The 25,407-nt window shown below is 44.6% G+C and overlaps 1 protein-coding gene across 1 annotated transcript in view; it reads left to right on the top strand.

Annotated features, from left to right (window-relative positions):
- EPS8L1 (EPS8 signaling adaptor L1) overlaps positions 1–25,407 on the top strand; it is an 892,485-nt gene that overhangs the window by 512,486 nt on the left and 354,592 nt on the right. The window contains exons 8-9 of the mRNA XM_082273475.1: positions 14,568–14,658; positions 14,829–14,878. Coding sequence (XP_082129601.1) covers positions 14,568–14,658; positions 14,829–14,878 — 141 coding nt within the window. The remainder of the gene's footprint in view (positions 1–14,567; positions 14,659–14,828; positions 14,879–25,407) is intronic.

Consider the following 25,407-nt stretch of genomic DNA (forward strand, 5'->3'; position numbering starts at 1 on the left):
TCTTCTTTTCCTCTGTTCTTTGGGAGACACGATCTAAGGTACTAGGACCAGCCGCTTCTGGGGATTCTTCAATGGCCTCTTCCTTATGTTCCAACACACAGGAATCTGATGTTGCAAGAGCGGTTAGCTCTTCAGAGAAAGGTGCAACCTCCTCCTCAGGATCTACATCATCAACTGCTTCTTCTGAAAGCATGTGGAAAGGTATGAACTCGGGGGGGCCCCTTTCCATGAAGGGTTCCTCTTTCAGCCAATTCGGATGAAGACAGGGAGGCAGGTGTGGGTTCTGGTAACTGAGATGACCACATCCAGTCAGGTACCTCCTCTTCATCTTCCAGATCTTCACATGGAGAATTTCCCTCCCTCACATCTGGGAGTGTCGACTGAGATCTGGTGACTGGCCTGGACAGGCGAGAGGTCGAAGGGGTCTCTGGCGAATCTACGACAGGAGGCATGCGAACTGCTTCAGAGAGAGGTAGTAGATGGTTCCTATGCCAAGTCTTTAATGGACCCACACTTCCTTTAGGCCGAATTTGATACACAGGGAGGTTTGGTAGTTGCTTGCAGATAACATAAGGTTGGGACTTCCAACGGTCTGCCAATTTGTGTTTTCCCGGGATACCCAAGTTCCTCAACAATACCCTGTCCCCGGGTTGCAAGTCTTGGATCCAAACTTTTAAGTCAAAATTCCATTTATTCCTCAGTCCACGTTGATCAGATGTTGCCTGAGCTTTATCATAGGCCGATTTCAGACTCTGCCTCAGTCGGTCCACATATCCCTTGTGCGATGCTGAAGAAGTGTGATCGGGCGAGATGCCAAAGGCCAAGTCCACTGGCAACCGAGCCTCTTGCCCAAACATTAGACGATAAGGGGAATATCCAGTAGCATCACTGACAGTACTGTTGTAAGCATGCACAATGGCAGCTACATGTTTGCCCCAATGCTGTTTCTTCTCTGAGCTCAAAGTCCCTAACATGTCCAAAAGAGTCCTGTTAAATCATTCAGGCTGGGCATCCCCTTGTGGATGGTATGGAGTAGTTCTAGTCTTTTGAATGCCTAAAGCCCCGTACACACGTACCGATTGTCCGCTGAACGATCGGCCGTCTTTTGTCCAGTGCTGTCGTGTTGGTTGAAAAGTGCTCAAGACTGCACACGAATTTTGTCGGCCAACAACAACCAACTTCAGAAGTGATGTCATGTGATGGTTAACTTTCCGTGTGTTTTTTCTTCTCTGAGCATGCCCAGTCTTGCTCATCTGGCTTTTGTCGGCCGAAATCTGTACTGACTGACGAACAATCGGCCGTTCTGGTGTTGGCCAACAAAAATTTTATAGCATGCAGACCAGAATTTGTTCGGCCGAAAAGTCGCAGTCGGTTGTCGGAAGCATCATACTAACAAGCCGACAATCGGCCGATCGGATGTTGGCCGAATATTTACGGCCGACAATCGGTACGTGTGTACGGGCCTTAACAGATCTAACAGTCTCTTGATCAGTCTGCTTTCAAAGTCCCTTCCTTTGATCTGAATGGAGGCGTTGTGGTAACCCATAGTGTACAAAGAACTTCTCTACAAGAACTTTGGCTACCGTTGAGGCCTTCTGATCCTTTGTTGGGAATGCTTGGGCATATCTGGTAAAATGGTCTGTCACCACAAGGACATTCCCTTGACCACTCAGATCAGGCTCTAGGCAAAGGAAATCAATGCACACCAGTTCCATGGGTCCCTGGCTTTGCAGATGGCCCATTGGGGCTGCTTTACGTGGCAGAGTCTTCCTTTGTATGCATCGAACACAAGAATGACAGTATCCTTCAACTTCGGCTCTCATACAGGGCCAGTAGAACCTGTCTCTGACAAGCTGAAAAGTTCTTTCAGGTCCCAGATGGCCATGATTATCATGAAGAGCAGCCAGAACTCTCTCCCTGTATTTAGCTGGTAAGAACAGTTGCCACTTCTCCTCCAGATCTTCGGATGGGCCTCTTCGGGAGACCACACTTTCTCGGATCTGTAGCCGGGTCCACTCTCTTTACAATAGCCGGGCCCCTTGAGGAGTGTCTGTTAGAAGTAACTCAGGGCGCTGAATCTCCAAGGCTTCCAAAAGACGTTTTCCCAGAGGGTCTTCCAGCTGCTCCTTCCTCAAGTCCCTTTTGGACAGCCGGGGTAAATCTTCCCCTTCAACATGGGTCACCCTGCAATAGTATTTGGGTACTCCTACAGCCGAAACCCCAATCTCTTTGGCTCTTGATCCTCCTCTGGATCTAAGTTCAGTTCCCTGATATAGGGCACGCACCCCTTCTGGAGTCAAATGGGTCCATTCTTCATCAGGTTCGTGTGGTGAATGCAACCTTCTGGATAGGACATCTGCATCCCTGTTCCCGGCTCCTGGCCGATACTTCAGGCTGAACTTGAAGCTAGTGAGGGCAGCCAACCATCTATGTCCTGTGGCATCCAGCTTGGCTGTAGTCAACAGATAGGTAAGTGGATTATTATCTGTCTTGACAATGAATTCCGCTCCGTACAGGTAATCTTTCGGTTTGTTGACCACTGCCCACTTTAAAGCCAAGAATTCAAGTTTGTGGGTAGGATAATTCTTTTCAGCAGGTAGTAGACTCCTGCTCACGTAGGCGACAGGTCGCAGGTGACCCTCATGTTCCTGGTAGAGTACCCCGCCCAGCCCATCTTGGCTGGCATCAACATGTAGTTCATATGGTTTCATGGGGTCTGCGTAGGCCAACACAAGGGCAGTGGTTAGATTATTTTTCAGTTGAATGAAAGCCCCTTCACATTATGGGGTCCACTGATCCTGGATGGACTCCTTAGCCTTCCAGGGTCCCATGGTGGACTTCCCCGGCTTGACCAGTTCAGGAACGGCATTTTCTTAGTTGTTTAGTAACTCATTGAGGGGTCGGGCAATCTTGGCGAACCCCTCCACAAACCTCCTGTAATAGGAGCAAAAGCCCAGGAACGACCGAAGTTCGGTCACATTTGTAGGTCTCGGCCAGGAGGCGATAGCATCCAGCTTGTCCGGGTCGGTGGCCACCCCTTCTGCAGACACGATGTGGCCCAGGTAATGGACCAAGGATTGATAGAACTGACACTTCTCAGGTGAAAGTTTCAGGCCTTCTTCATGTAGCCTCTTCAGGACCATTTCCAACCTCTCCTCGTGTTCTTCCAAAGTCCTGCCAAACACGATAACATCATCCAAGTATATCAGTACTTCTATCAAATTCATTTCCCCAACGGTCCTTTCCATCAGCCTCTGGAAAGTAGCAGGGGCCCCTGACAACCCCTGAGGCATGCGATTGAACTCAAAGAACCTCACAGGGGTGATGAAGGCGGTCTTCTCACGATTTTCAGGGTGCATGGGGATCTGATAATACCCACTCTTTAAGTCCATCACACTGAACCACTTCGCCCCTGACAGGCTCTGTAGGGCGTCTTCAATTCGAGGAGTGGTATACTGGTCTGGGATGGTTCTTCTGTTCAGTGTTCGGTAGTGTAACGCTCCTGCGTTTTATGTATGATGTGGATTTTCAGCTGCAGAAATATTCCACTTCAGTAGTCATGTAGAGAAACGCTGAGACACCAATCCCAACTCTCAATGACTCATCATGTGTGGATGATCTCAATTCAGCAAGTAAATACACACACTCAATAAGATGTTTCCTAGAGTGACTTATGTATATAGTAACACAGTGATGATAGGCTGAAGAGACAGGTTGGGTAGAGATGGTAGATGACAGACACTTGAAAGGAAATGTTCTTGAAAGTAAGATAGTAGCAGATGGGATGCAGATAGGTTTAGCAATCATGTATGGTAGCAGATGACAGAGTAGCGGGTGGACATACAAGAGAGATCAACCCCGTGCAAGAACAGGTGGTAGTAGGCTCAAGAGCTAGCAATCTTAGATAATGCAGATGTAGTAATAGTCCTTAGTATGCAGAGCTAGATAGTGTAAGCTTTAGTATGAAAGTTATAAAAGTTTCCCCTGTGGGGTACTTATCACTAATAGCAATGTAGCAGAGGAGAGGTTCGGCAAGAGCGGATGATCCGGTAGCGGGATACAGGGATCAGCGCAGCGTGGTTCCGACAGCGAGGTATGCTTGCAAGCATGAGAGCTTCAAGACAGGTTAGCATCAAGGCACAAAGCAGTTTGAACGAACACATGTGAGTGAGAGCCGGCGATCTAAATAGCCATCCAGTCCGGCGCTCAGTGATGACAGCATCAGTCTTAAAGGTGTATGCGCACCTTACCAAAAGAGAATGGTGGGGCGCATACACTTATGAAAGAGTAATTAGGGTACCCAAAGGTACCAGAACATTACAGTACCCCCCCCCTTAAGGCCGGCTCCTGAAGGCCTCTGGAGCTGGTTTGTCTGGGTACTTTTTTTTTATTATTCTTCACTGTGTTTTAGATTTCCCGGGCCCCCCTGCAGAGCTGAGACTCTGGGCCCGATACAACAGGGCCAGTTGTACTGGCTTGTCAGCGGCCCTGGTAGCAGGCGTACTGTCTCTGGAATGGCCGCTGCGCTTTTGCACCCAGCTCCCTCTTTTGTTGTGCTGTTGCCTCTGTGCGACCACCGCCTCTTCCTCATAACTGCATGCCTCACTAGTATGACCTTCAGTCCAGTTTGGGTCTAGGACTTCATCATCCTGCACATCATCTTCCACCCATTCATGTCCCCTCCCCTCCTCATCGGTCTGCACATTGCAGAAAGCCACAGCAGTTGGCACCTGTGTTTCGTCATCATCAGAGACGTTTTGTGGCGATATTCCCATGTCCTCATCCTGCAACAAAAGTGGTTGAGCATCAGTGCATTCAAGGTCTTCCTCTTCTGGGGCAGGGCTAGGTGGATGGGCCGGGGAAACCCTGGCAACAGAGTCATCAAAAAGCATAAGACTTTCCTGCATGATTTGGGGCTCTGACTGCTTGGCTGATTTTCAAGAGGGTGAGGTGGAAGACTGATGGGCATGGGCTGCAGGTGCTAACTCTGAGCTTTCTGCAGAGGACTGGGTGTTAGATACTGTGAAGGAACTGGAGGCACTGTCAGCCACCCAATCTACTATCGCGTGTACATGTTCTGGCTTCACCATCCATAGAGCGGCATTTGGGCCTATCAAATAACGCTGCAGATTATGTCACCTACTCGCACCAGAGGAAGGTGTTTGACTTGGAGCGGTAGTTGGCGCTGAACGGCCACGTCCTCTACCAGCAACAGGAGCTCCACCAACACCACCACGACCATGCCCACATCCATTATTTGATGTTCTGCTCATTATTTGTGTTCACCCTCCAAGCTGAAAGATTGGTCTCTCTCCGGTGTCAATTTACCTGGCAGTAGTCGAAAATTACATTTGCTAAGGCAGTGCCCGTGTCATAAAAATGCTCTGTGGACCCAGAATAATGTTTTTAGTGCCCAAAATACACTGATTCTCAATTTTTATGCGGAAATGTAAAAAATGTTTTGGTACGCTGTATGCACAAGTGGTTTGTGGAACAAGAACAAGTATTTATTGCAATAAAATACAGAAAATTTGTATTTCACTGCTGTAAATTGAAATTAATTATTTATACGCCGGTTGCACAACTGTTTTTTCGGCCTAAAACACGGCTTTTTTCAATAACACCCAAAAATGCAGTTTTTAACTGCTGTACCTTAAAAGTATATATTTATACTATGTATGGACAACAGATTTAGGGGCCCAGAACACAGATTTGGTCACCAAAATTCACAAATGCAGTAGTGAACTGCTATAAATTGAAATGAATTATTTATATGCCAGATGCTCAACTATTTTTTTGGCCTAAAACATGGCTTTTTTCAATAATACCCCAAAATGCAGCTTTTAACTGCTGTACATTAACAGTATATATGTATACTATGTATGGACAACAGATTTGGGGACCCAGAGCACAGATTTGGTCACCAAAATTCACAAATGCAGTAGTGAACTGCTATAAATTGAAATTAATTATTTATAAGCCGCATGCACAACTGTTTTTCCGGCCTAAAACACGTCTTTTTTCAATAACACCCCAAAATGCAGTTTTTTACTGCTGTAAATTTAAATGAGATATTTATACCATGTATGTAAAACTGCTTTGTGAAGAAAGAATATTGCTTTTTTCCAACAAAAATGAATAATGCAATATTTATCAGCTGTAATGTGAAATCGGTATTTAAGCTGTGTATTTCAAGATGTTTTGGTCAAAAAACATACACATATGCTGTATTTCATAGAAGCAATGTACAATAGGTGGTTGGAATGGGTATTTCAGACTGTTTGGTGGACCTTGAATAAAGTGTTTTTTCTATAAAAAAACAAAGAAGCACTATTTCCCTGCAGAAATATAAAATATGTCCTTGGATGGTGTATGCAGAACTGTTTTGTGGACAAGAAATATGGGTTTTCCCCCAAAATTACACGGATTCTCTATTTCACCCCAGAAATGTCAAATATATATTTTGGCGCTGTAAAATAGGCTTGATGGATCAGGATGACCACTTTTTTTTCACTAAAATACACTGATGCACTATTTGATAGCTGAAATGGAATATACAGTTTAGTGCATTGTATACACAAGTGCTCTGAGGCACCACAGATCCCAGGCTAGACAAATGGACTATGTCATCCCTTAAACATACAAAAGGCAATATAGGGGACTTGAGCAGCCAGAAAAAAAAATTTCTATAAGGGGGTGTAATTCTCACGCTGTCCTGTAGGTGTGTGAAAGATATGTGCCCTCAATGCCGCAGGTACTATTGTTGTTAACCACACAATTAAGAATTGAGATAAAAGGGGGGGGGGGGGGGGGAGTACCGCGCTTCGAAGGTATGTATGTGATATAAAGTGTCTTGGTGATAAATAAATAAATAATATATTTTGACTGGTGCATAAAATCCATATAAACAATCACTTAATATTGGGGGATGTATAAAGTCACAATGAAACATATAATTCACATAATCATATAAATAAACATATAAATATATCTCAACAATAGTATATATGGAGATTCCTCCACAGGATAGTGTGCTGGGAGTTCTGTGGCTAATGAAACTTGATCCGAGGCACCACCAGAGACCTCATAAGTGGACCCCCATTAAAAGGAGTACACCGTCAGCCACCACCATTACCTGGTTCCATTATATCCAGAGGAGGAGAGGAGAAAGGAGTATACCCCCTGATAGATCTTAAAATGGCAGATTATTTAAGATATGGAGGTGAGCATAAAGCACACCTAGTGTATAGGTGGAAGAAATATTTTCTTTTAAACACAGAAGAGGAAGATTTACATTATTATCACCATTTGGGACACTTGAGCACTTTAGGATGCGAGGCAGCATCTAATCACTATTGAATGTATATGGACATCCACATCACCATTGATATTTAGTGATATATAGTTTAGAAGAGGTCACGAATTAAGCACAGAGCACTTTTTGATTTTTTCACCAATCTATATTATTTATCACCATAAGCACTATTGTTGAGATATATTTATATATTTATATGTTTATTTATATGATTATGTGTATTATATGTTTCATTGTGACTTTATACATCCACCAATATTAAGTGATTGTTTATATGGATTCTATGCACCAGTCATAATATATTATTTATTTATTTATCACCAAGACACTTTATATCACATACAGTCAGGTCCATAAATATTGGGACATGGACACAATTCTAATATTTTTGGCTCTATACACCACCACAATGGATTTGAAATGAATCAAACACGATGTGCTTTAATTAACTGCAGACTTTCAGCTTTAATTTGAGGGTATTTGCATCCAAATCAGGTGAACAGTGTAGGAATTACAAAAGTTTGTATATGTACCTCCCACTTTTTAAGGGACCAAAAGTAATGGGATAGATTAACAATCATAAATCAAACTTTCACTTTTTAATACTTGGTTGCAAATCCTTTGCAGTCAATTACAGCCTGAAGTCTGGAGCGCATAGAAATCACCAGACGCTGGGTTTCATCCCCGGTGATGCTCTGCCAAGCCTCTACTGCAACTGTCTTCAGTTCCTGCTTGTTCTTGGGTCATTTTCCCTTCAGTTTTGTCTTCAGCAAGTGAAATGCATGCTCAATCGGATTCAGGTCAGGTGATTGACTTGGCCATTGCATAACATTCCACTCCTTTCCCTTAAAAAACTCTTTGGTTGCTTTCGCAGTATGCTTCGGGTCATTGTCCATCTGCACTGTGAAGCGCGGTCCAATGAGTTCTGAAGCATTTGGCTGAATATGAGCAGTTAATATTGCCCAAAACACTTCAGAATTCATCCTGCTGCTTCTGTCAGCAGTCACATCATCAATAAATACAAGAGAACCAGTTCCACTGGCAGCCATACATGCCCACGCCATGACACTACCACCACCATGCTTCACTGATGAGGTGGTATGCTTTGGATCATGAGCAGTTCCTTTCCTTCTCCATACTCTTCTCTTTCCATCACTCTGGTACAAGTTGGTCTTGGTCTCATCTGTCCACAGGATGTTGTTCCAGAACTGTGAAGGCTTTTTTAGATGTTGTTTGGCAAACTCTAATCTGGCCTTCCTTTTTTTGAGGCTCACCAATGGTTTACATCTTGTGGTGAACCCTCTGTACTCACTCTGGTGAAATCTTCTCTTGATTGTTGACTTTGACACTCATACACCTACCTCCTGGAGAGTGTTCTTGATCTGGCCAACTGTTGTGAAGGGTGTTTTCTTCACCAGGGAAAGAATTATTCGGACATCCACCACAGTTGTTTTACGTGGTCTTCCGGGTCTTTTGGTATTGCTGAGCCCAACGGTGCGTTCTTTCTTTTTAAGGATGTTCCAAACAGTTGATTTGGTTGATTTGACACCTAATGTTTTTGCTATCTCTCTGATGGGTTTGTTTTGTTTTTTCAGCCTAATGATGGCTTGCTTCGCTGATAGTGACAGCTCTTTGGATCTCATATGGAGAGTTGACAGCAACAGATTCCAAATGCAAATAGCACATTTTGAAATGAACTCTGGACCTTTTATCTGCACCTTGTAAATGGGATAATCAGGGAATAACACACACCTGGCCATGGAACAGCTGAGCAGCCAATTGTCCCATTACTTTTGGTCCCTTAAAAGTTGGAGGCACATATACAAACTGTTGTAATTCCTAAACCGTTCACCTGATTTGGATGTAAATACCCTCAAATTAAAGCTGAAAGTCTGCAGTTAAAGAACATCTTATTTGTTTCATTTCAAATCCATTGTGGTGGTGTATAGAGCCAAAAAGATTAGAATTGTGTCGATGTCCCAATATTTATGGACCTGACTGTACATACCTTCGAAGCGCGGTACTCCCCCCCCCCCCCCCCCTTTTTAGCCAGAAAAATACATTTTTTCCTTCACTGAGCTACAAAATACGACTAGGCTGCCTGGGTTAATATGGCTGCCGAGCACCACCTCAGTAACAGATGGATTACAACAAAAAGATTTCCCTTGCAGTGGCTGGGTACAGAAATGTTGGATTGCTGAAGCTCCCTCCCTCTCTATTTTCTGTATCTTGTGGATTACAGTAGCACATGTTCTTCTGATTTGTGCCCTATTCTGTCCCTGATCGCGGCACCAGCATCCTTTCCCTAAGCTCAAATCAGCAGAGTGATGTGCGGCAGTACGTGACTTCAGCTTATAAAAAGGCTGGGTCACATGCTGCACTCAGCCAATCACAGCCATGCCATTAGTAGGCATGGCTGTGATGGCTTCTTAGGGCAAGAAGTAAAACGCTTGCTGATTGGCTGCTGTGCAGCCCTTCAGAAAGCGGGAAGAAATCGCCGAATAACGGACCCGAACGTTTTTGAAAATGTCCGGATTCGGGTCCGTGTCCCTAACACCTCAAAATTCGGTACGAACCCGAACTATACAGTTTGGGTTCGCTCAACTCTACTGCTGATATATCTATATTGCACTGGTTGATATATCTATACTGCACGGGCTGATATATACTCCACATAGTTACAGTACATAGTATATGAGGTTGAATAAAGGCATCAGTCCATCCAGTTCAACCTGTATAGGTGTGTGCATGTGTGTGTTAGTGGCCTGCTCATTTCACATAACCCTGAGACCCGGTTCACACTAGCGCGACTTGTCAGGCGACTTGGTCGCCTGACAAGTCGCGGTGGGTCGCCTGCCATTGATTAGCACAGGACCCGTTCTAATAGGAGCGACACAAGTCGCTCCGACTTAGAAAAAGGGTCCTGTACTACTTTGGGTCGACCTGCATTGACTTCAATGATATGAAGCGTGTACCGCGACTTCACAGGTCGCCCCAGCAAGTAGAGTCGCCCCTATGTGAACGGGGTCTAATGTTATGATCTGTGAAATGCACGTCCAAAAGTCTTTTAAAAGTAGCCATACTCCCTGAAGCTACAACCATTTGTGGAAGAGAGTTCCACATTCTCACCGCCCTTACAGTGAAGAACCCCTTACGCAGCATAAGGTTTAACCTCCTCTCCTCTAATCTCATTGTGTGGCCACGTGTCGTCTTGCACTCCTTGGGACTAAATAGTTTTCTACCTATGCTAGGATCGCCATTGTTGTATTTGTAGATCAATATCATGTCCCCTCTCAGGTGTCTCCTCTCCAAGGAGAATAAATTAAGCGCTTGTAATCGCTCCTCATAACTAAGGCCCTCTAATCCCCTAATTAGTTAAGTTGCCCTTCTTTGGACTCTCTCCAGTTCCAGCACATCCTTTCTGGATACTACTGTACACTGTCTGATATATACTGCACTGCTGATATATGCTGCATGGGCTGTTATATACCGCACTGTCTGATATTTACTGCACATACTGATATTAACTGCACTGCTGATATATACTACACTGCTGATCAGTGGCCGCCGGCCGATAGGGGGCGCGGGGGAGCCGCCCCCCAAAAAGAATGAGAAAAAAAAAAGATTTAAAAAAAAAAACAATTTTTTTGCCCACTAGGGGCGCCCGCCTCATTGGTGGCTATGGGGGGGAGGTGGGGCTTTCACCCCCGGCAGAGGCGCCGATTGGCGGCCTTCTGGGGCGTAACTGTGGCGCAGAGCATTGCGCTACAATACACCCCTTTTGTGATGTTTAGGATCATGATTGGTCCAGACTCCAGCCTGGACCAATCATGATTCAGGACATCCATGCTGACCTTGTTGGGGGCGGTGCCGGTGCGTGCATCAGTCACTCACCGTCACCGCCCGGTCACCTTCCCGCCGCCGAAGAGGAGTCTCCAGGACCAGTCCAGAGAAGAAGCCGGCGCCGCTCACCTTCCCGCCGCCCGCTGCAGAAGAGGCCGAGAGGGAGAAGCGCCGCTCACCTTCCCGCCGCCCGCCGCTGCCGAACAAAGAAGAGGAGAGGGAGAAGCCGCCGTGAATCACAGGGCTCCAGCCTCCAGGTAAGTGCACTGCTCTCAGTCGGACAGGCACGCTAAACTCTGCATTGGGGACATTGTACACTGTAATGCATTGCAGGGGGCACGCACGCTAAACTCTGCATTGGGGACATTGTACACTGTAATGCATTGAAGGGGGCACGCACGCTAAACTCTGCATTGGGGACATTGTACACTGTAATGCATTGAAGGGGGCACGCACGCTAAACTCTGCATTGGGGACATTGTACACTGTAATGCATTGCAGGGGGCACGCACGATAAACTCTGCATTGGGGACATTGTACACTGTAATGCATTGAAGGGGGCACGCACGCTAAACTCTGCATTGGGGACATTGTACACTGTAATGCATTGAAGGGGGCACGCACGCTAAACTCTGCATTGGGGACATTGTACACTGTAATGCATTGAAGGGGGCACGCGCGCTAAACTCTGCATTGGGGACATTGTACACTGTAATGCATTGAAGGGGGCACGCACGCTAAACTCTGCATTGAGGACATGTACACTGTAATGCATTGAAGGGGGCACGCACGCTAAACTCTGCATTGGGGACATGATTGTACACTGATCAATGCATTGAAGGGGGCACGCACGCTAAACTCTGCATTGGGGACATGATTGTACACTGATCAATGCATTGAAGGGGGCATGCACGCTAAACTCTGCATTGGGGACATGATGATTGTACACTGTTCAATGCATTGATGGGGGCACTCACGCTAAACTCTGCAACATCTACACTGTTCAATGCATTGAAGGGGGCACGCTAAACTCTGCATTGGGGACATGATGATTGTACACTGTCAATGCATTGAAGGGGGCACGCACGCTAAACTCTGCATTGGGGACATGATGATTGTACACTGTTCAATGCATTGATGGGGGCATGCACGCTAAACTCTGCATTGGGGACATGTACACTGTTCAATGCATTGAAGGGGGCACGCACGCTGGTCACTGCATTGGGGACATGTACGCTGGTCACTGCATTGGGGGCATGTACGCTGGTCACTGCATTGGGGGCATGGTATGCTGGTCACTGCATTGGGGGCATGGTATGCTGGTCACTACATTGAAAGGGGCATGTATACTGGTCACTACATTGAAAGGGGTCATGTATGCTGGTCACTACATTGAAAAGGGGCATTTATACTGGTCACTACATTGAAAGGGGCATGTATACTGGTCACTACATTGAAAGGGGCATTTATAATGGTCACTACATTGAAAGGGGCATTTATACTGGTCACTACATTGAAAGGGGGCATTTATACTGGTCACTACATTGAAAGGGGGCATGTATGCTGGTCACTACATTGAAAGGGGGCATGTATGCTGGTCACCACATTGAAAGGGGCATGTATACTGGTCACTACATTGAAAGGGGGCATGTACGCTGGTCACTGCATTGAAAGGGGGCATGTATGCTAGTCACTGCATTGAAAGGGGGCCTGTACTGTGGGGTTTGTGCTAGGGGGCCTGTACTGTGGGATTAGTGCTAGGGGGCCTGCACTGTTGGATTAGTGCTAGGGGGCCTGTACTGTGGGGTTTGTGCTAAGGGGCCTGTACTGTGGGGTTTGTGCTAGGGGGTCTGTACTGTGGGGTTTGTGCCACTCTCAAACAGTGTATCCCATAATAGGGTGTCTCTCACAGTATATCCCATAATAGGGCCTCTGCTCCCTATTATAGGATATACTAGTACTGAGAGACCCCTTAATATGTGATATATTGGGAGAATTTGTTCACGCAAGCAAAATACAGGGGACAAAATGGGTGGAGTCTATAAGGGGTGGTGCTTCTGAGAAATGGGATGGGTCAAAATAGAAGGGCGGGGTCTTGCGCCCCCCTCCCCATCTTAAAACTTCACCAGCCGCCACTGCTGCTGATATATACTACACTGCTGATATATCCTGCACTGCTGATATATACTGCACAGGCTAATTTATACTACACTGCTGATATATACTGCATAGGCTGATATATACTGCATGGGCTGATATATACTACACTCATGATATATACTGCACTGTCTGATATTTACTGCACTGGCTGATATACTGTATACTACACTGCTGATATATACTGCACGGGTTGATATATACTACACTGTCTGATTATACTGCATTGCTGATATATCTATACTGCATTGGTTGATATATCTATACTGCACTGGCTGATAAATCACTATAGAATTTACAAAATCCACTACCTGCTTAATCTCACTCCTATCTTGCCCTAACACACTCTACACGGCTGCGGTGTCAGTAGCAGCCTTATATAGTGTGGGGCGTGGACTAAGCCCCTGTGCCATGATTGGCTAAAGGCACCCTGCCTTTGTCCAATCATGACAATGACAGGGCATTGTGCTGTGATTGGCCAAAGCATACAGGTCAGGTGCATGCTTTGGCCAATGACAAGCACTTAACGCACTGCAATTGCGCAGCGCATTATAGGGCGTTCATTGGCGGGCGAATTTCCCGCGAAGCACCCCATATGTTCGTGTGTTCTGTGAACACCCGATGTTCGAGTTGAACGTATGTTCGACTTGAACTCGAAGCCCATGTCTAATCAGCACTGAGGAAGAAACCTCTCTTATCCAGGGCTATGCCAACAGTTTGGAGCATCAAGCTGTATGTTGGCAAAATCCTTTTCCCGTTCTGTCAGAAAAGTGGGCACATATTTCTCAGGAAGGTGGGGGGGGGGGGGGGTAAGAGCAGAATAAGCCACAACAGTCCACATCTGCACGTCTGAGTGGGCTCACATCTTTCACTTCAAAAGGTGACAGGTCAAGAGGTTCAATCTGTTAGAGTTGGACAAGGGGTATAAAATGTCTGAGATGGTACACCTGTCAAGTAGGCAACAGAGGGTCTATCATTGATTGGATTGCAGGTATGTTTTTCCAACCACTAGCTTCCATGAGGTACATTAGTCTGGAAATGTTCAAATTTAGATAAGGACGAAACCTAGGCTCTTGCAACTTGGGGGGGAATCGGAGTTGTCAATCATCAATAACACGGAGGAGTTGACTGACGCATTAAGAATCGATTGGTGCATTTTGCAGGGAATTTTTAGGTCTATACTATGTATTATTACTATGTATTATTGCATCTTTTTTGATGATTTTTTTTTTTTTTAATGATTTATACGCAGGAAGCAATATACAGCCAGGTAATTAAAACTGAGAAAAATTCACAGGATCCACAGATGCAGCAGAAGAGGAACACAATCACTGAAACAGTTGGTAAGTCCTTTAAAACATCCCTGCACAAATAATGCTTCATGTAGTACTTTTTTAATATTTGTCTTTTAAAAATAAAAAGTTAGTATAATCTTTAGATTACATTTGTGCTTTGGATATTGTTTGGCAAAATTCCTGGGGATATATATTCATCTTAACTGTTGTTCTTTCAGTTGATGGGGATACACAGGACCTAACAGCCCTCCGGGCTGGGCAGGAGGTGGTGAGTATACAATTTTAAACTCTTTTCTTTACATTTCAGAAAACACATATACAGTATCTCACAAACATGAGTATACCCCTCACATTTTTGTAAATATTTTAATATATCTTTTCATTATGACAACACTGAAGAAATGACACTTTGCTACAATGTAAAGTAGTTAGTGTACAGCTTGTATAATAGTGTACATTTTCTGTCCCCTTAAAATAACACAACACACAGCCATAAATGTCTAAACTGCTGGCAACAAAAGTGAGTACACTCATGCAGCCCCAGACCATGACACTTCCACCACCATGCTTAACTGTAGGCACACACTTGTCTTTGTACTCCTCACCTGGTTGCCGCCACACGCTTGACACCATCTGAGCCAAATAAGTTTATCTTGTTCTCATCAGACCACAGGGCATGGTTCCAGTAATACATGTCCTTAGTTTGCTTGTCTTCAGAAAACTGTTTGTGGGCTTTCTTGTGCATCATCTTTAGAAGAGGCTTCCTTCTGGGATGACAGCCATGCAAACCAATTTGATGCAGTGTGCGGCGTATGGTCTGAGCACTGACAGGCTGCCCCCACCCCTTCAACCTCTGCAGCAATGCTGGCAGCACGTGCACTCAACTTCATTGGTTGACCATGGCGAGGCCTGTTCTGAGTGGAACCTGTCCTGGTAAACCACTGTATGGTCTTGGCCACCGTGCTGCAGCTCAGTTTCAGTCTTGGCAATCTGCTTATAGCCTAGGCCAGTAATGGAGAACCTTGGCATCACGGATGTTTTGAAACTACATTTCCCATGATGCTCATGCACCCTGCAGTGTATTTGAGCATCATGGGAAATGTAGTTCCAAAACATCTGGAGTGCTAAGTTTCACCATTACTGGCCCAAGCCTATTTTTATGTAGAGCAACATTTCAGATCCTCAGAGAGTTCTTTGCCATATGGTGCCATGTTGAACTTCCAGTGACCAGTATGAGAGTGAGAGCGATAACACCAAATGTAACCCACCTGCTCCCCATTCACACATAAGACCTTGTAACACTAACGAGTCACATGACACCTGGGAGGGAAAATGGCTAGTTGGGCCCAATTTGGACATTGTCGCTTTGGGGTGTACTCACTTTTGTTGCCAGCAGTTTAGACATTAATTGCTGTGTGTTGAGTTATTTTGAGGGGACAGCAAATTTACACTGTTATACAAGCTGTACACTCACTGCTTCTGTAACTTGTAGTGATGGACAAACATCGGCCGGGGCAGTTCGCGAACGTTATCCGCAAACTTTCTCAAATGTTCGCGAACCGCAAGTTTGCGGCGGGCCCCATTGACTTTAATGGCAGGTTACATAGTTACATAGTGAGGTCAAAAAAAGACATCCGTCCATCCAGTTTAACCTATGATGTGCGTGTGTGTTTGCTGTTAATCGTACATTGCATACCCCTGTATGTTGTGGTCTTTAAGGTGCCCATCTAATAATTTTTTGAAACTATTGATGCTCCCTGCTGACACGACTGCTTGTGGAAGAGAATTCCACATCCTTACTGCTCTTACAGCGAAGAACCCCCTACGTATTTTAAGGTTAAACTGCCTTTCCTATAGTTTTAGTGAGTGGCCACCAGTGATGGAAGTAACTGCGTTTAAGTAAACGGCGTTACTTAACGCAGTTACTTTAGAGGGTAACGAGTAATCTAACTGGTTACTCCTCCCCTAATGGTAACGCCGTTGAAATTACTTCAGCCGCGTTACTGCAATTACATCTACCACCACTAGATGGCAGTAGTGTAATTCCTCTTCTCCTCAGTCGACGAGAGGAGAGACTGAGAGAGAGTGGCAAAGTGCGGAGTACAGCGCGCTACTATGGACTATCTAACCTGTAGTGACACACACACCAGCTCCATCTGCTTCCCGGTTACCGGACTGTGTACAGGAGAGTGAGAAAGAGACACACGGTAATAGTGCATATGGCGGATAGTGTGCGGATTGCATAGTTAGGAGTTGCCGATGTATTACTTCTTGATCTGGTATAATTTTAATAAAGTTGTGAACGTGTTACACTATGTGGAGTCCCTTGTGTTTGCCTCAAGATCCATAGGAGACTCTGATGCAAAGGACACCAGGTGCAGTGGACCCTAAGTCCTGGAACCTTCATTACTGCAGTTTGATTGCTTGTTGCAATAAGGCTCAAGTGAGCCATTCAATTTGGTAAGCCCCACCTTCCCCATAGGGTGTATTGGTGATTTGAGGTTCCCACCACTATTATTCTCCTGCATGCCTGGGAAGTATACACGGACTGTTTTTGAGTGGTGCAAGGCATAGCACTGGATATAAGGACATTTTAAAGCACTAATAACTAAATTAAAAACAAAGGACGGAAGGTATGTAGAAGAGAATAAAGGGCTAGCCGACTGCCTTAATGAACACTTCTGTTCAGTTTTTACAGAAGAAAAAGGAGAAGGACCTCCACTTGAAAGGATGACTGAATCGTTTGATGCATGTGTCTTTACAGAGGAAGACGTTCTAAGATTGCTGTCTAAAGTGAAGACAAATAAGTCACAGGGTCCTGATGAGATACACCCAAAATTATTAAAAGAGCTTAGTGGTGAGCTGGCAAAACCATTAACAGATTTATTTAACCAATCATTAGTAACAGGAGTCGTCCCGGAAGATTGGAAATTGGCAAATGTCGTGCCCATTCACAAGAAAGGTAGTAGGGAGGAATCGAGCAACTATAGACCAGTGAGTCTGACATCAATAGTAGGCAAATTAATGGAAACCCTATTAAAGGATAGGATTGTGGAACATCTTAAATCATGGGTTTACTTCAGGGAGTTCATGTCGAACAAATCTTATAGATTTTTTTGACTGGGTGACTAAAATAATAGACGGTGGAGGTGCAGTAGACATTGCATATCTAGATTTTAGTTAGGCTTTTGACACTGTCCCACATAGAAGACTTATCAATAAACTGCAGTCAATGAGCATGGACTACCATATTGTTGAGTGGATTAGGCAGTGGCTGAGTGACAGACAACAGAGGGTTGTAGTCAATGGAGAACATTCAGAACAAGGCCATGTTACCAGTGGGGTACCTCAGGGATCTGTACTGGGACCAATTGGTAAGGTATGTCTTTTTGCTGATGACACAAAGATATGTAACAGGGTTGATGTTCCTGGAGGGAAACGCCAAATGGAAAAGGATTTAGGAAAACTAGAAGAATGGTCAGAACTCTGGCAACTGAAATTTAATGTGGATAAGTGCAAGATAATGCACCTGGGGCGTAAAAACCCAAGGGCAGAATATAGAATATTTGACACAGTCCTGACCTCAGTATCTGAGGAAAGGGATTTAGGAGTAATTATTTCAGAAGACTTAAAGGTGGGAAGACAATGTAATAGAGCAGCACGAAATGCCAGCAGAATGCTTGGATGTATAGGGAGAGGTATAAGCAGTAGAAAGTGAGAAGTGCTTATGCCGCTGTACAGAACACTGGTGAGACCTCACTTGGAGTATTGTGCGCAGTACTGGAGGCCATATCTCCAGAAGGATATAGATACCCTAGAGAGAGTTCAGAGAAGAGCTACTAAACTAGTACATGGATTGCAGGAAAAAACTTACCAGGAAAGGTTAAAGGACCTTAACATGTATAGCTTGGAAGAAAGAAGAGACAGAGGGGATATGATAGAAACTTTTAAATACATAAAGGGAATCAACTCGGTAAAGGAGGAGAGCATATTTAAAAGAAGAAAAACTACCACAAGAGGACACAGTTTTAAATTAGAGGGGCAAAGGTTTAAAAGTAATATGAGGAAGTATTACTTTACTGAGAGAGTAGTGGATGCATGGAATAACCTTCCTGCAGAAGTGGTAGCTGCAAATACAGTGAAGGAGTTTAAGCATGCATGGGATAGGCATAAGGCTATCCTTCATATAAGATAGGGCCAGGGACTTTTCATAGGATTCAGATATATTGGTCAGACTAGATGGGCCAAATGGTTCTTATCTGCCGACACATTCTATGTTTTGTTATTTGCACCGAGCACAAGAGAACTTTGTTTATGGTTTATAATTATACAACTATATGCACTTTATATATTGATATCATTTACATATACTGTATATGCACTTTGGATATTTATTGAAGATCACAATTCACTATTGTATTTAGAGTGATCAACACATAATAGGATTACTGCGCTGCTGATATTTTGGTACTATTCGAGGAGAGGAGAGACTGAGAGAGAGTGGCAGAGTGCGGAGTACAGCGTGAGGAGGCCATACAATTTAATTTAATTTAATATTAAATATATAGTCCAGTCCACCGCCACAGTCGTCAGGCCCAGCCAGCCAGAAGAGTTGAGAGGCAGCACAGGCAGACAGACAGGCCTGGAGGATGAAGCCAGATGGACCCCAGTGTGCCTGGGCAGGCCACACCACCACCACCAGCCAGCCGCCAGCAGCCAGCCAGGCAGCACTGCAGCACATGTACCAAAAAAAACGAAAAAAAAAAATATACGGTTACTCACAGACTCAATCACAGTCAGGAGGACTCAGAACTCAGACCCCCACCACCAGTGTGCCACACCACCACTAACCACCACCAGCAGTCAGCCGGTACCACTCAGCAAATACCCACTAAGGTACCACTCAGCAAATACCCACTAAGGTACCACTCAGCAAATACCACGCAGGTACCCGCTGCCAGTGTACCACGCAGCCAGCCAGTGCCACTCAGCAAATACCACTCAGGTACCGTACCAGTGTATCACGCAGGTACCACTCAGAAAATACCACGCAGGTACCACTCAGTAAATACCACACATACAAGGGCATACAAGTTATTTGACATATTTGATTATTTTTTTAAAGTAACGCAATAGTTACTTTCCCTGGTAATTAGTTACTTTTTTACTGATGTAACTCAGTCACTAACTCAGTTACTTTCTGTGAGAAGTAACTATAACTAATTACTTTGTTTAAGTGACATGACCAACACTGGTGGCCACGTGTCTTATTGTATTCCCTTTCTCTGAATAGTTTGTTCCTTATGCTAGGGTCGCCAGTACAGTATTTGTACATTGATATCATATCCATCCTCAATCGTCTCTTCTCCAGAGAGAATAAGTTCAGTGCTTGTAGTAATTCCTCATAGCTGATGTCCTCCATTCCCCTAATTATTTTTGTTGCCCTTCTCTGGACTCTCTCCAGTTCCAGCACATCCTTCCTGAGGACTGGTGCCCAGAACTGGACTGCATACTCCAGATGTGGCCGGACTAGAGTCTTGTAGAGAGGGAGAATCATCTCTTTACTTCTGGAGTGAATCCCCTTTTTTATGCATCCCAGTATTCTGTTGGCTTTGCTTGCAGCGGCTTGGCATTGCATGCCACTGCCAAGCCTGTTGTGTACCAGTACCCCCAGGTCCTTTTCCATCCTAAAAAGGGTAGGAGAAGAAAAGCAGCGCCACCTCAGTGTAGATAAAAAGGTTATTTATTACATAAAAACAACGTAGTAACTCACACAGAGGAAATAGTTGATCAGCAAATGGTGATGGTTCATCTGCAACACTGCAGGGATGTTAGGGAAGTACACTGTGGCGGCCGTGATCCTGGCTGTGCCGGTGGAGTCCGACACTTCCTGTGTTTCTGGCAGCGTGATGCCTGAGGAAGGAGCATGCATGCTCCGAAACGCGAGCACCCCCTGCCGCTATTGGATGTAAGCCTGGATACTGAAGGCTGCCAGAAACACAGGAAGTGTCGGACTCCACCGGCACAGCCAGGACCACGGCCGCCACCGTGTACTTCCCTAACATCCCTGCAGTGTTGCAGATGAACCATCACCATTTGCTGATCAACTATTTCCTCTGTGTGAGTTACTACGTTGTTTTTATGTAATAAATAACCTTTTTATCTACACTGAGGTGGCGCTACTTTTCTTCTCCTACCCCTTTTTGTCTGTTGCAGAGTCCCTCTAGCTCTGTATGAAGCCTGCAGCCACCTCCACCATCCATCTCCACTAACCCCAGGGATTGAACTATCCTGCATACCTCCTAAAAAGACTACCTACAGCCACAGTTGAAACTTTTTTCATAAGATCGAATGTACTTGACTCTTTCATTGGCGCAGGTCGAACGTTGTGTATATGTACCTTTTCCATCCTAGACTCACCCAGAGGTTCCCCCCCTAGTGAGTAGCTTGCTTTCTGGTTTCTGGCACCCAAATGCATTACTTTACATTTTTCAACATTAAACGTCATCTGCCATGTAGTTGCCCACCCCATTATTTTGTTCAGGTCCGCTTGTAAGGTTTCCACATCCTGCATAGAAGATATTGGCATGCTTAGTTTAGTATCATCCGCAAATACTGAGATTGTACTAGATATCCCCTCCTCTAGATCATTTATGAATAAATTAAACAGGATTGGTCCCAGGACAGAACCCTGGGGGACCCCACTTTCCACACCCGCCCAAGCCGAGTACTCCCTATTAATCACCACCCTTTGCACTCTTCCCTGGAGCCTGTTCTCTATCCAGGTACTCACCTTATGGTCCATACATACCTTCCTAAATTTGAACAGTAAGCGTTTGTGGAGAACGGTGTCAAAGGCCTTTGCAAAGTCCAGATACACCACATCCACAGGCTTACCTTTATCTAGGTGGGAGCTCACTTCATCATAGAAGGTTAATAGATTGGTTTGGCAAGAACGATTTTTCATGAATCCATGCTGATTACTACTAATAAAACCATTTTCCTTATTAAAGTCTTGTATGTGGTCCCTTAACATCCCCTCCAAAATCTTGCAGACTACTGATGTAAGGCTAAAAAAGAAAAGCAAGGTAGTGTTCTGTAAAGGGCTCAAGAGAGGTACACTTAAATTATGGTGGACACCTCATAAATTAGTGAAGTACCTTAATAATTTACATAGCCATAAGTGGTGGCCATTGGCATTAAACATATGAGCAAAAGAAAAAGGGGAGAGAGGTTGGGGAGTCGTGAAAATACAAACATAAGTCTGTTATCCACTACCCCAACTACCAACTAAGGGCACCACAGGTATGTATTATTTAAAAGGTATAAGTTTATTAGGCACGTATGCCTGAAGGCAAAAATATGACAAAAACAGGAACAAAGGCAGTGAGCCGTAGTGTTACAGAACAATAATTTAAAATCAACAATTGAAAGCACCCATGCACATTGAAGATGACATCTTCTATCTAAATACACTTGGATCCGACGGATATCAGCATGCAGTGGAGGCTGAATTATCCGTGGGATGCAGTGTGAGGACCTCAATTATGTAGAAAACCCCTCCAATTTCTTATGGAAAATGAGCTTGGCTTGATTGTACCGTGGATATATTCATTGCAGTAGAATAATCAATTCCTTAATGAGAACATGAATAGCACAAAGAGATTTTAACTCATTGAGCACACTCTTGCCTGCCAATAGAATTGTCCATAAACAATTGATAAGCTGTATGGGGTAGGCTCAAAGATGATGCAAAAATATGAAAAGCAGTGCTTTGAGTGGTCTGCTAAAGGTTCAATGGTGAGTCTTCCCAAGGAAGTCCTAATGGATGAAGTAGATGAAGGCCGTGGAAGTCATTGAACAAAGCTCAAGATAAATCCCAAAGGAGCAATAGATATAATTAGTGACATGCCGTCCTTGCAAAGAGAACAAACAGGTTGGAGGTGGAGCAGGTCAGAGAGTTACCTTAAAATGTACTTCATTCGATGGCGGCATGTACTTCATGTAGAGGGGGGAGGATAGATAGCGGTGTATCATGGCAGGAGTTCCCAGTGTCCGGTTAGCCTGTTGCTATCGTATTCACCCGACGGCGTTCTTACCCTTCCGTATGGCTGAGCCGGCGACTGCGGGGCTTGACTTCCGGGTCGGAGGTGTCCTCCCGGTCGTCACTTCCTGTTAGACTGGTCAGCCGGATGCCTTCTCGGGGAACAGCCTGGGGAACGATAGGTAGCGGATCCCGTACAGGGGATTCAGCTGTCGTTAGTGCATGGGTGCTCTATGCCCAATGCTGGACGCTGACGCGCTTCACCAAAAAACGTTGGTTTCTTCAGAGCTACTGAATGGCCACAGGGTGCATCGATATATACTGCCCTTAATTGACAATTATTGCTTAATTATCCATTAATGTGCGGGAGTAAAGGGAAGTGAACTACCGCAAACCTCCACAAGATGTCCTCGCTCTTTATGAACAGTGCGGTATATTACTTCGGTGCAACCTGCCATTCTACCAGCAAAGTAGTTAGCACTATCTCCAGACATATCATCATGGAGATGATGCCAAATCTTCATGTTTGAACAGAGTGAACATATAATTAAAAGTGATTAAAAGATTACACAGCATAGTGTACACCAAAAATATGAGTAAATGACAGGATCTGCATTCTCTAACATGGTGAACTTTCAAAAATTATATAATGTAGGCTGCTACTTGATAATGAGTTGGGAGCGATCATCCTTATATATTCCAAAGGACACAGCCAAAGGCTGATGTACGAAAGGAGATACTTGGAATTAGGTATGGGAGGAAATATCTAAATTCACTATATATTAGCTGCTTGTGATGTTTTTGTTTAATCTGATCTCCTAGTCTACCAATTATATTTATAATATTTTGAGCTAGCTAAGGTCCACACTTAAATAGAGACAATGGCTACTATTGACATAATAATAGTCAGTATTCGTCCAAAATTTGGATTACAGAAGACCATTATCCCTATTCCATACCCTCCTTGAGATTTGCACAAAGGTTCCCGATTTTTGATACAAAGCAACATCGATAGCCTATGGCAAATACAATTAACCCCAAGATTCACAGATAGAACATCATATGGGTATCCAAGGTTTTGCTCCTTACATAGTAAAATGTGGTTGACTGACTGGGAGGAGTAGGTACCGGAGAGCATCACGATGCCATTCGCGAGGGACCCAGGGTTCAGGGGTTCAAGAAGGGCTGTAGGCTAAATTCCACGTTTAGTCCTATTGGGGATAATGATCCCATTTTATAGATCCACATCTTCTCCTTCTGGAGGAGGATCTTGTCAAAAGCATCATGATGCCAGTCCCGAGGGGCTCAGGGTCAGGGGGATTTATGCTCTTAAATTACCTGCTAGGAGGGGAGATTTTGACAAGATCCTCCTCCAGAAGGAGAAGATGTGGATCTATAAAATGGGATCATTATCACCAATGGGACTAAACGTGGAATTTAGCCTACAGCCCTTCTTGAACCCCTGAACCCTGGGTCCCTCGCGAATGGCATCGTGATGCTCTCCGGTACCTACCCCTCCCAGTCAGTCAACCACATTTTACTATGTAAGGAGCAAAAACTTGGATACCCATATGATGTTCTATCTGTGAATCTTGGGGTTAATTGTATTTGCCATAGGCTATCGATGTTGCTTTGTATCAAAAATCGGGAACCTTTGTGCAAATCTCAAGGAGGGTATGGAATAGGGATAATGGTCTTCTGTAATCCAAATTTTGGACGAATACTGACTATTATTATGTCAATAGTAGCCATTGTGTAACGCTCCTGCGTTTTACGTATGATGTGGATTTTCAGCTGCAGAAATATTCCACTTCAGTAGTCATGTAGAGAAACGCTGAGACACCAATCCCAACTCTCAATGACTCATCATGTGTGGATGATCTCAATTCAGCAAGTAAATACACACACTCAATAAGATGTTTCCTAGAGTGACTTATGTATATAGTAACACAGTGATGATAGGCTGAAGAGACAGGTTGGGTAGAGATGGTAGATGACAGACACTTGAAAGGAAATGTTCTTGAAAGTAAGATAGTAGCAGATGGGATGCAGATAGGTTTAGCAATCATGTATGGTAGCAGATGACAGAGTAGCAGGTGGACATACAAGAGAGATCAACCCAGTGCAAGAACAGGTGGTAGTAGGCTCAAGAGCTAGCAATCTTAGATAATGCAGATGTAGTAATAGTCCTTAGTATGCAGAGCTAGATAGTGTAAGCTTTAGTATAAAGGTTATAGAGGTTTCCCCTGTGGGGTACTTATCACTAATAGCAATGTAGCAGAGGAGAGGTTCGGCAAGAGCGGATGATCCGGTAGCGGGATACAGGGATCAGCGCAGCGTGGTTCCGACAGCGAGGTATGCTTGCAAGCATGAGAGCTTCAAGACAGGTTAGCATCAAGGCACAAAGCAGTTTGAACGAACACATGTGAGTGAGAGCCGGCGATCTAAATAGCCATCCAGTCCGGCGCTCAGTGATGACAGCATCAGTCTTAAAGGTGTATGCGCACCTTACCAAAAGAGAATGGTGGGGCGCATACACTTATGAAAGAGTAACTAGGGTACCCAAAGGTACCAGAACATTACAGTACCCCCCCCCCCCTTAAGGCCGGCTCCTGAAGGCCTCTGGAGCTGGTTTGTCTGGGTACTTTGCATGAAAATTGCGGATTAATCTAGAGGCATGTATGTCAGAGGTGTTTAGCCAGGTGTCGTCTTGGGGCCCATAGTTCTTCCATCGAACCAAGTACTGAAGTCTT

This window comes from Pelophylax lessonae (genome assembly GCF_965119305.1).
Source record: "Pelophylax lessonae genome assembly, chromosome: 12".
Lineage (NCBI taxonomy): Eukaryota > Metazoa > Chordata > Amphibia > Anura > Ranidae > Pelophylax > Pelophylax lessonae.